Raw genomic sequence first — 12,374 nt, 5'->3', positions numbered from 1 at the left:
GTGCTAGTTAGGACAAGCCTAAAAGGAACATTTTAATGTAGTTAGTTGCTTATCAGTGTCTAAGAACTGTCTCAGGTTTAATCTTTTGTGATTGTACTAGGATAGTGTCTGTCCAGTTTACACATGGAAAAGACATTTGTACTTGAGCCAGTTACATTCTGTTTATTATTTTGAAGGGACTGAAAAAGAAAATTAGGGGACAGAAAATTTGGTTTTAGTTCTACTGGGATGGAAGAATGAAAAGCATTCTGAGGATTAGTGAAATCAGGGTTAGGAATACAACTGCCAGGGGTGGTTAATAAAGCTTGACAACATTTCTATTATTTGCTTCTTGTCTGTCACAGGAGCCATCCCACCATGTTTCTGTGATGCCTATTACATCATACCCCCGCAGACGTACACACATCTCTAATTCCTCTTGTTTGTTCCCCATGCTACAGGCCTTTGTATAGAGGCATCTGAGCCGAGCTCCATATGAAGCTGGCTTATTGGCTGGAGCAGCTGGAATATCTGCTTTGCTCCGAGCATTTATTATAGGTTCTGGCAACTGGCTGGGTGTGTTGGGATGGAATGATGCCCCCCTCTCCCAACACATCTACTTTAATAATAATAGTAATATATACATAACTGCACGTACAAAGGGCTAATACATGAACATTGCCCTTCAGTACTCTCATATGTGCTTGCTCTGCATGCGCATGTACAATACACAATACATTCATTTTCTTTTTGCTTGTTCCTGTACACAAGTACAGTGTGTGTACTTGTATGTGTCACTAATTATTGTAAAGAACTATTCTTAATACGCATTATTTGCATTACATATATGCGCAGTTTTTAAAGTGCCATTATTTGGTATTTTGGGTGTGTACAATACAGACTTACGCTTGGCTTTCATAATACAACTGTCTAAATGCACAACAGGCCCTGTAATTGGAATGTATTGTTGATTTCGTGTGAAATCTTCTGATGACAGCGTACTCTTGTAAATAAACAAGACCTCTCTATTCCATTCTGCTAGTGATGAAGGTTGCCTGTTCTAACTCTTCTGCTTGCTGTTAGTGTATTTTGAAGAGGCATGTAAGGTTTTACTATTCTGTAGCAAAGAAATGTCTGCTATTGGAATGCCCTTCTTTGGTATTTGAGTGGCATTCAAGCTGTCCCTTTCGAAATGATCCAGTAGCAGCCTTGCTGTGTACATTGCTCTGACACTGGGGTGAGGATAACCTTAGTAAGAGTCATGCTGTTCCATCAGTAGAAGTATTTGGTCCTTCTTCAAGAGGAATTAGATGACAAATTCTGCTAATGTTTTCAGCAACAGGACTGTTGCTGTTAATTTCCTATACTTCTACTGAATGGCCTGAGAGAACATGAGCTTTTAAAAGTTTTTTTCCATTGTTTTCTGGAAGTAAGAAGTAGGTAGACACTACTTTTGTATTTTAACCTGTGCATGTTGCTGTATTTTCTAACACCTAGCCAAACAGATGTTCATAGCATCATAGAATGCTTTGAGTCGGAAGGGACCTTAAAAATCATATAGTTCCAACCCCCCTGCCATGTGCAGGACGTCTTCCACTAGACTGCTTCCTTTTTAATTATTTACAAAATTTATAGGAGTAAATTTGTACCAATGCAAATGTAATAATAAAATAGAAAATAAAAAATAAAGTGTTTATTAATAAAGTTGAATTCTCACTGACCTTCTCAACATAATCTATATTTATTGACAAACAAAACTCAGCTTACTGTTTTTGCCAGGTTTCAGCATTTTAAAAAGCTGAATCATTAAGGTCACATACTTAACAACCACAACCTTGATTTATAGAGTGTATAGAGGTTTATCTGAGACCTTGTCTACGTCATTGGCTATCACAGGATTTTATTTCTAGCAGAGTGAGTAAAGTTCAAATTTCAGTCATAAAGCATATCATTGGAAGTGAGCAGCATTTGTGTAAAGTAAGCTGGTGAGTTAATTCTGCCTGGAGATTTGGGTCAGGAATCAGGATGACAGAGCCAGGAGGCGTTGCTCTACTCTTCCCTCAGATGTTGTACCTTAGGGGGAATTGTAGCACTGCAGATTGCTCTGGAGAAGCCTGTGTGGTTATGGCATTTGTTGTAAAACACTTTACCTGCTTTCTGAGCTCCTTGTTTCTGAACAGTGTATCAGCAACAAGGTAGTAAATGGCTTTATATACTGACCCACCATAAAAATTATTTTGTTTTGTTTTCAGCTTGTAACCCCTAACCTTAATTTTTTAGTGGAATCCCAGGGGTAAACTTAGATACTAGTTCTGCCTGATGCAAAGTATGTTTTGCTTCAGAAGTGTCAGTTGACAGTTCACAAACAACTTACGTATCTGAAACTTGTAAACACTATATAATTAAGCACTTTTCTTAAGATTTAGTGGACCATGGCATCTGACGTGATGAATTGCAATTCCTGGCAAAGGAAACAATATAAGCTTTTGTTGGTTTGGCGTTTCTTTTTTGTTACTACACAAGGAAAAGACATTTTTACTTGAGCCAGTTACATTCTGTTTATTATTTTGAGTGGACTGAAAAAGAAAATTGGGGAACAGAAAATTTGGTTTTAGTTCTACTGGGATGGAAGAATGAAAAGCATTCTAAGGATTAGTAAAATCAGGGTTAGGAATACAACTGCCAGGGGTGGTTAATAAACTTGACAACTTTTCTATTTCTTGCTTCTACCACTGAAAATCGTCCAGCAAGATGCTGTGTACTAGGGCCATTTTCAGGGGAAAAAGATAGAGAGATTTTCGCTTTGCAGTTAGGAAGACATTTAACATGAACGCCTGTTCTTACATGCTGTTTTATATAAGTTATAGGCATGTACATTTATGATTTGCCATTGATTTTTCTATTTGACTTGCCAACCTTACAGTATAAACAGAATTATTACAGGGTGAATTTGGTACTTTATGGTTTTCCTTGTTTATCTTTGAGAGTAAAGTTTAAATGTTCCAAATTATACTTTAGATGACAACTCTTTTTCTTTCCCACATTTGTTTATAGTTACATTTCAGGTAAATTATGATATTATGAGATTTTTCATGTAATAAAATTATACTGTTACATTGATTTATTTTGCATTTATCCGGAAGAAATGGAAGCAAATTACAAAAGAACTGACATAGCAAAACAGGAGTTTAAAGTCTTGTCATGCCTTCTTGGAGGCCAAACTGTACTGTTCTTGTCATTGGCAAGAAGTAGTAATAATATTTGTAATACTAGTAATGTAAGAGACATATTCTGGACCTGGCTTTTGAAAGAATTATGTTCTGAGCAGGCATCAGTGTTTTAAGCCTATTACGTTTTAAGTTTCCAGACAGCCAAAAGTTTAGATGGTTTTGTAACAAACTACACAGTTCTGCAGTTATTCTGTATAAAGTTTATTTTTCCATTTGATATGCACTCATCATTGCACAATTCAACTGTACCACTTGAGCAAATGATTTGCTAAAATGTAAGGGTTATGGGACATGAATTATGAGTTAAGCCTGAGAAAGAAGACAGGGACATTACATAGATAATTTGTACTCCATCAGGAAAGAATTAGCTTGTGCAATAACTAATATGTTGATTGTTTTATCTTGTTTATAGCTGTGCTACTGTACTGTGGGCTTTTATTTGGTGAGATCTCTGAAGCTAAGCAGGGTCTTACCTGGTCAGTACTTAAGATGGGTGGCCTCCAAAGAGCATCAGGTGCTGCAGTAAGTGTGTTGGTGGCTCAGTAGGGAATATGTTTTCCTTCAACTCAGCCTTTAACTACCTTGGCACAGCATTTGGAAATACGTATGCTGCTGGATGTCCATCTTAAATGAAGGTCCTTTCTACTCTGAGGATATTAAAGCTTCTGTAGCACTATTGGTATTTTGAGACACCCAGAACCAACCCAAATTTGGGTGTTGAGAAATCAGAATGCTATTGAATAAAAAATGTGCAATTGTTAATTTTGCAGCCTTCCTTACACTGCAGGGGGGGTGAAATATTAGGATGTTATGGGGAAGCTTTTGTGCTGTACAATTCCATTGGGAATCTTTAGTGTGCTGGCAGAGAATAACTGCCAGCTACTGCTAGGGTGACTCCACTGTAGCAGTTTGTTCCAAAGTGCAGTATTAAAAGTGCTTTGAAATCCTGTGTAGATGAAAGGTGCCATGTGAATGTGTATTCTATTCATCCGGTAATTCATTCCATTCATGCATATAGTGTGCCTCTGTTTTTTCCCTTTGGAGTGTGAAAATAGTTTGTAACGTTATATCCCACATACCTAAAAGGAGATATGAAACAGTAATGATGTAACTAGAAGAAAAAAATTACCAAGTACATCTGCATTTTAAAAATCTTAGCAATTGTAAAATAAAAGGAAACAAAATTAAACCTTTCTAAATTAAAATCCCTCTAGATTACTTCGTTGTATATGGGTCATATATATACAAGCCGCATCTATAGTGAAATAAGTGTGTAGATATTATTATTTTTGCAGGTATATTAAGCAAGCCAGGTGGTTAATCATGTTGCAACTTGTTAAAAAAAATAAAAACAAACCTGAAAACTAGAATCTGACTTCCTTGCTAGGTTCAAACAACATCAACAAGAAGATTTCCAGTGTTATTTGTATGCCTGGTTAAGAGGCAAGAGCAAGTATAAGGAAATTGTGTCTAACGTGTACTGACTACAGTTTTTAAAGACAATTTTGTAAAATTGACCAATTATAATTTCATTGCAATCTCTGTAACTAAACAAACTGTTCCAGTTCAGCAGTCACAATTCATAGAGTAACCAGGAACTTAAATTCAGAGATTACCGAGTGTTGCAACTTTACTGCTAAACAGGTATTGACCAGTCTTAACTCATTTAGTCATACTGCTGTTTCCCAAAAATAAGGTGGATTTTTTTTTTTGAAAACCAAAACCAAGATCTAATTGTTGAAAAAAACCCAACACAAAAACAAAGCACAAAAACTTTGAATTGATTTTAAATCTATTTCAGAAATGTACTTCATTAAAATAAACTGTCATTTTAAAAACTTTCCACAGTAGCATTTATTTTGACGTTTCAAGTCAGACAGCCTAATGACATAACACTTCTTCATTTTTGAAGCACAATACCAACAATAGTTATCCACTGTTGTAATGTTGCTACTGTATTGCTATTTCATGCTGAAAGTATGATTTTTAAACACTTCAGGAGTTTGCTTGCACTTGTCATGCTTAAATAACAGCCCTGAATTCTAAATATGGCAAAATTAATGTTTTCTAGATTAATTTCTATCAGTTTAATACCATAGGCAAATTTTGTGTTTCCTGCTTTTCAGACAGAATGGTAAATGCCCTTAAACTCTATCAGACCTCAGGACGGCTGTGCAGCCGGCAGGTGCCAGGTGGCCTACCAGTAGGGACAGTTACAGTCCTCTGCATTGTCCGGGTTTTGTTCGGCTACTCATTTTAATCAATTTTCAGTTTATTAATAATAGTGCTGAATTTTGATGTTATGTATTCTAGTCTGCCCTGAGAAGTTGTCTGAATTATGTGCGTGTCTTTCCCTTTACTCACTTGAGGCTGTGCTTTTGAATCACTACTTGAATAGTGTTAATGCACACTAACAGCTGGGCATTGGTGAAGCAGGGACTGACTTGTCTGCTTTGTTTTGGGTTTTTTTACCTGGTTGTATTTCAAATACAATTTGCAAGTTACTATTGCAAGTTATTTAAAGTATTAAGGGTTACTGATAGTAACAAAGGGTTGAAGATGAGCCTCGAAGATGAAAAGTGTACTGAAAGGGCAGCTAAGCTATTTTCTGTTAGTATCTCCTTTTCTCTTTCCCTTCTGCTTGTTTTTAGTTAACACTTTGTGTATATTGCTTGTGTAAACTTTAGTATGCAATATTTCCCTGTCTTTGTGATGAATACAAATATTTTAATCATTTTATGACTTGCCTTTCTAATCATAATTTGGATGTGCAATTTTTCATGTTTTGAAGTGCTGAGAGTCTGTATGAAAAGGCAATCATTGTTTTTCCAGAGTCCTGTTCCTCATACCATGGTGGTAGTATGGGAGATGATGATATTAACATGTGGTCAGGAGCAATGGATGAAGGACTGCTGAGCCAACATCTTGCAGAAAGTGGAGTGGAAATAGATCCTGAAAATGAAGAACTCATTCTGAATATTAGTTCTCGTCTACAAGCAGCTGTTGAAAAGCTTCTGGAAGCTATCAATGAAACTTCGAATCAGGTAGGGTGGTCTGATAGGGATGCATTTTGAAATTTTTGTCTTTTTTTTTTCCTTCTTTATTTTTCTCATGAATGTGGTTTCTGTAAGCCTAAAACCTCGTATAAGGCTCATTCTGAAAGCTGAAACGATGCTAAAGGTGTCTACTCCAGCATCATCCAGTGATGAATTTAGATTCGTGTTAGCTATCTGCTTTGGACCGCAGAGGAAGTCTAAATTTGGGCATGTTTGTCAATCTTGGGCACGTTTCATTGCTCATATGGGTGTGTCATCTGCGTTCTACTGCAATCCAAAGATGAGACAAGAGGTGTCAGGGCACATTGAACTGGCCATTTTGAAAAGGGAGGCTTAAAGGGCAGCCTCCCAGTTCTCTTGACAACCATTTTAACATGTCAGTTGACTGGCCAAAAAAAGGCACAATATTCGTGTGTTAGGCACATATCTACCTTTCTGTCAGAAAAGAAGTTTGTACTTCCAGCTTTCTAGTATTTATATGAGGTATGTGGTTCATAAATACTCTTCAAAAAAGAGGCATTGTATGGTTTACTCCTTTCTGTTTGCTGTCAGGGTACTTTGCATGGCAAGATATTAGTTGCTGTCTGGGTTCAGGGTTCTTCTCTGTTAATTGAGATGGGAGCTGTGTGCATAGCTCGGTGCAAATCACACTGCTTATATTATGTGCTTTACTTTTACATTATGTACATCTCAGTTTGAAAGTATCAGAGTAAATACTCACTGTACTTCTTAAGCTCTCTTGAGGAACTTTGTCTTTAGAGTCAGCTTTTTAATCTATTTGAGACTAGAGTTCAAAGGATACAGTGTGTTCTATACTATAGACCCATATATTTGTTAAGTAAGTAATAATATGACTTAAAAAGTCATTGCATCCTTGTCTCTAGGTGTAAATCACATCAATCCTAACTACTGGAAATTAAGGAGAAAAAAAAATTGTGATAATGAAAGTAATTTGAAAATTTGTATTAAGTCTAGTACTTTAGAAGTTTTAAGCATCTAAGTATTATTGGTTTTGAAAAATACTTCAAACATGAAATTGATACTCTTGTTTTCTTAAAAAAAAAAGACTAATCTGTGACTTACTAAAATTTAAAGTAATTTAAATACAAATTCAGAGAACGTCCTCTGACTTAGTAAAGCAAGTACTCTGGTGGTTCTTTTAAGCCAGTTTCTGCATTTCATTTCTTTTCAAACTCATTCTGCAACAGGTCTCTTCTGTTTGAGCATGAGTTCAATTTAAAAGAGATATTTGGCTTTTTGAGGTCTTTTTTCAGCTTAAGGCAGCATTACATAATAACAAAAAAGTATACACAGATACTCCAGTATATGGAGTTCTGAAACAAGTATGGTTAGGCATTTGTAGGAAGTCTCCCATTTAAGGAGCAGATGATACAGACAGAGAAAACTAACTTCAAAGTTTTACAGTAGTTAAGAATTCATGCAGCAATTATAAAAGCATTGTCAATACATTATTTTTTTTCTGAGTGTTTTGTTGCTTCTATTTAAATGCATTAATTTTATACATAGCCCCAAATTGTTTTACTTTTGTGACTGATGTTTTTTCAGTAAGTATTTACTTCTCAAAGTACTGATGAAAGTAATCGGTGTATTCTACGTAGCTTATTTTTATTTATTGTCAGTTGATCAAGAAAGTTTATTTTCCCTTCATAGCTTTGTAGCTGAGACCTTGCCAGCAGCAGAGTTATGTTTTGGCTCAAACACATACACACATTTGTTTCATTGGTATAGATTGTACAAATACGGATTTATCCCCAGTGATCATAACCTGTTTGGGGTTTTTTAAATTAACAAAATCTTAATCTGTTTATACATTATCCCACAGTATTAAATATAAATATTGACATCTTTTCTGTAGAGGTACTTTGCAAGCATTCAGGCTTGTCTGCTTTTCAATGTCTGGTGTGTACTTACTGGATTATACACATTTCTATACATACGAAGGGTTTGTAGGTGACTTGACAATTATTCTTAAATATTCAGAAATTGAACCCTTTATTTTTTCTACTCTGAAATATTTTATAATTAAAACTAATTACAGCTAGAAACTGTTCTAACCTTTTCTCTTACTCAGTTGTGTTGTGCATACATACGTGTACCCATCTCTTCAAATAAACTTAAAAGAGTGAGAGAAACCTGGCAAAATCTTCAAAGTAACTTTGAGACCTGTCTGAACACACACTTTCAGACCTGAAGTGCAGTTTGAAAGTTTTCAGGCAAGGCATATAGTGGGTGTATTAATTCAAATTCCCCCTGCTGGTGTTATGTATAGGTAAATAAATCAGGCCACTCCCCTGAACTCTTTTGGTTGGGAGATACTAACAGGAAGCCTTTAGACTAGCAGAGCTTGAGAAAGTTCTTCCTTTTGAATCAACTCAAAGATCAAGAATGAAGAAACTCAGTGACATATCTGTATTTCTCTTTCATTTGCCATAGTGGAGATCGAAAATCATTTTTAGTTTCGGTTCTGCTAGCTTGCATGTCTGCTGCAGCGTATCTGTGCAGGTAAAATTATGCTTCCTTGCCTTGGAAATTACCTGTCAGCTGCTGCTGGAGGATTTCTGTTGCTTTTTCATGTGAAACTTCTCTAAAAAGGATTTTTAGGACTGACTACACAAAGTTTTCTTGCACCTCTGTCTATTCTGGATTAATCAACAACCGAATAACTCTGCTTGAGAATGTGATTTGAGGCTTCCTGCTGATTGTGAGTAGGTTTGTAACCGATAGTGCTGATATGTGTCTTCGGACTGCTAAGTAGACATGCTCTGTTTACAAATACCTGTTGGAATTTTCTAAAACAAGCCTATTTGGTGCGAAATACCCATGTGACAATTGAGAAGACAGCAACAACGATATTTTTTGGAATGGATTCTTACCGCACTTACTGGGCATCTAATCTGTTTAGTAGTTTGTGGACTGAAGAAGAAGATACATACGAGGTTCAGTCTCGTGTGCCTTTACCATATCCTTTTCCTTTTACTGAACACTTGGATGAGAATAATTCTGTAGTTGTAAATACTTCAATTTTTCACTTCAGCCACAAAAAAAATGGGCACATTGTAAAAGTTGTCTCTAAAATCTCCTTGCCTACACCTCCCTATTCAGTAAGTATAAAAGTTTTTAAAAGAAAATAATTTTTAAATCAGCTTATATAGAAGAGAATACAGTGAAAAATGATATAAACTTGTATTTGTTGTTAAAGTTATTATGTACTGCTAACAGGATTTTTTCCTAGTGAGTTTTTAGTGGGTACTAAAAAAGCTTTAATTCTTTCTTTGAATTTCTAACGAGAAAATGGGCAGACACAGAAATATATTGAATTACAGAGATTTGAGAGCTCTTTAAAGCACTTTGATGTTACCTTACATTTTTCTAACTGTCAATAATTTACTTTTATAGTTTTTATGCACTAGCTAGTAATATTAACTAGCACAAGCTTGTTAATGACTTCCAGTGATCCCATGGAGGAATTTTTTGTTCTTGGAAAATCATGTTCATGTTTGTGTGTCTTTTTTTTTGTTTTGCCATGTTATTTTTAATAATGCCTTGAGTTGTTATTGAAAAGAGATGGAGAATAATTTTTATACTGAGTTTTAGTAGGAATATTTGATTACGTTTAAGTAACCCATTTTTATTATTGTCTATGTAAAGTAATCCTATTATACATTCTACCTGAGATGGGTCTTTCATTAAACACTTCAAAATGTAAGAATAAAAGTGATTTTTAAAGTATCTCAAACCACTGCAGATATTCAACTGCAGTATTTGTACCTTTCTTTAACTTCTGTCATAATAAATACACATTAATGATGTCCATCTAAAAAATAATGCTGGAGAAAAGAAGTATTGTAATTCAGGGAATTATAAATGAGAATTTATTGATTATTCAGAAATTCTTTTTAAAGTATAATTTTATTTATAAATGGGTAGTTTTGTGTGCAGTGTTCTAAGAATTTTTAAAGCAAGCTAATCATACTCATTAACTTATCTGGAGATGGTGAGAAAGCTTTTTTGTTTGTTTGTTGTTTTTTTTTTTTCCCCAAGAAATTGAGAGAAAGCATGTTTCTATAAAACAAAGCCACAGATGTTACTATCTTATAAATGTCTACCAATATCCATAATATTAAAAAAGAAAAGTAAAAAGGGGTGAGAGGATCAGGAAATAAGTGTTATTTCATGTTCTGACATTGGAATATGTTGTCTTACTCTGAAAAAGCCATGCTTTTCAGTCCTGGTTTTGTAGTAGTTAAGTAGAGTGTGATAGTAAGATTGTGCTACGTCTGTGCAGTACATGTTAAGTATTAACCCATCAGACAAGCAGAGAAGGATATTAAAAAAAAAAAATCCTTAATAAATCTGTTAGGTGGACAGCTGGAAGAAACATTGCTTTACTGCCTGTGTGGTGTATTCAAAGTTCCCATTTTCCTGGTGGTCTCATTTATCTTCATCTTAAGGAGAAAACGAGATGAAGCACCACTTGTGTCAGTTTATATTGAAACCTCTGCCGGCTTTATGCAATGTTTTTTAGCCATTCTAAGTATATGGTGGGTGGTAGCTTACTCATGTGTAGTGTAAAACTCCTGCTCAAACAAAGGTGAATCTAGTGTAAACTCCTAAACCAGGAATTACCGGAACAAAGACAAGGATTTAGCCAGGCGGTTCATTTAGTTCATTATACTGACAAAACGTATTTGCTTAGACTTTTGTACTGAGTCAATCTTCCTATTGTAGTCTTCAAATGTTTGTCCAGTAAAGTTCTTATCCAGTGTCCAGTGCAGTTATGCGAGACATTGTAAAGAAATAGGAATGATAGAAGAGTTGTCCAAAAACCTTTGGTTTATTTAACTTATGTAATTTTTACCTGTTATAGCTTGAACATGCTAAAATTACTCAGACAGAACTCATGCGAGAGTCCTTCAAAAAGCAACAAGAGGCCACAGAGTTTATCAAATATCAGGAAGAACTACAAGAACATCTTAATGAAGAAACCAAAGCCAGAGAGCAGTTGGCTTTGGAGCTTAGTAAAGCTGAAGGTGAGTAGCTTTTTAATGAGTTGTTGAACTTTACATTCACCTATTTATTAGAAGATTAATTAGATCAGCTTCTTTGGAGATTTTTAGAATGTTATCAGCCCTCTAGGTAGTTATGGATAAGATGACCTTTGGAGGTCCTACAACCATCAACCACTCTGTGATTCTTTTTCCCAGTTTTGTCTCAGTATTGTCTGACTTACTAAAATTAATAGCTTGGATATGTGTTTTTGCAGACAAGCTTAAATATTAACAACTTAGTATCATAAAATGATAGACAGTTAAAGCAGGAAGGCAGCTTCGGAGATCATCTATTCCAACCCCATGCACAAAGCAGGATCAGGTAAGAACAGGTTGCCCAGGACTGTGTCCTCTCACGTTTTGAATCGACGTTGTCCATGTTTGTCCACAGTGTGTCTGGGCAGCCTGTTCTAGATTTTGACCACAGCCAAAAAGGCGAAAAAGGTAAAAAAAACACCTTTTTTGTGTGTTGAAATGCAGTTTCCCATATTTCAGTTTGTGCCTGCTGCCTTTTGACGTTCACTTAGTTTCCCACAAACATGGATAAAAACACAGAACCTTCACTATGACTTTAATGCTGTGGTGGTGATATTCTTCAGTTAGCACTTTGTTTGAAGCCATTTTGTAAGTGCATTTGCAGCTGCATTAAGGAAGCAGTTGAAAATTGCAGGGTATTGCAACAGGGGAAGTCTAATAATCTTTTCTGACATCAGGAAAGTATGTTCAAATCTGACAGACACTTAATTTGTTCTTTAGAAATAGCTTTGTTGTCTTTATAGCCTAATATTTTTATTTCCACCCAGCATTTCTACCATTATCTCTTTGTAATTAGCAGCTAGAAAAGATGAACAAAACGCCAACCCTGTAGGTCAGTTGTCCGTAGTAGTAAGCAGAAAGATACCTTAGTTAGTTCTAAAGGTCAGCAGACTTCTCTGAAGTCTGTTTTCAAGTGGTAGCATAAAGTTTTGTAGCCAAATGTTATTCCTTGAGAATGCGACCCTGCCAGACTTCATCTTGTTTTTATAGATAATCCAACATGA

General features: G+C 35.4%; 1 protein-coding gene across 11 annotated transcripts in view; it reads left to right on the top strand.

Moving 5' to 3' along the window:
• Nucleotides 1-12,374, top strand: part of AKAP9 (A-kinase anchoring protein 9) — a 111,469-nt gene that overhangs the window by 64,979 nt on the left and 34,116 nt on the right. For 10 of the 11 annotated variants that reach the window (XM_062605163.1, XM_062605161.1, XM_062605159.1 and 7 more), the window contains 2 exons: nt 6,042-6,253; nt 11,154-11,316. In XM_062605163.1, the coding sequence (XP_062461147.1) occupies nt 6,042-6,253; nt 11,154-11,316 (375 nt within the window). Of the gene's footprint in view, nt 1-6,041; nt 6,254-8,793; nt 9,388-11,153; nt 11,317-12,374 lie in introns of those variants that run through there. The other variant, XM_062605164.1, reaches the window with a different exon arrangement.

This window comes from Pezoporus occidentalis, unplaced genomic scaffold, assembly GCF_034315485.1.
Source record: "Pezoporus occidentalis ecotype Australia unplaced genomic scaffold, CSIRO_AGI_Poc_V1 ctg9, whole genome shotgun sequence".
NCBI classification, from domain to species: Eukaryota; Metazoa; Chordata; class Aves; order Psittaciformes; family Psittacidae; genus Pezoporus; species Pezoporus occidentalis.
The sequence above is the reverse complement of the archived record's forward strand: the minus strand, read 5'-3'. Positions and strand labels throughout refer to the sequence as shown.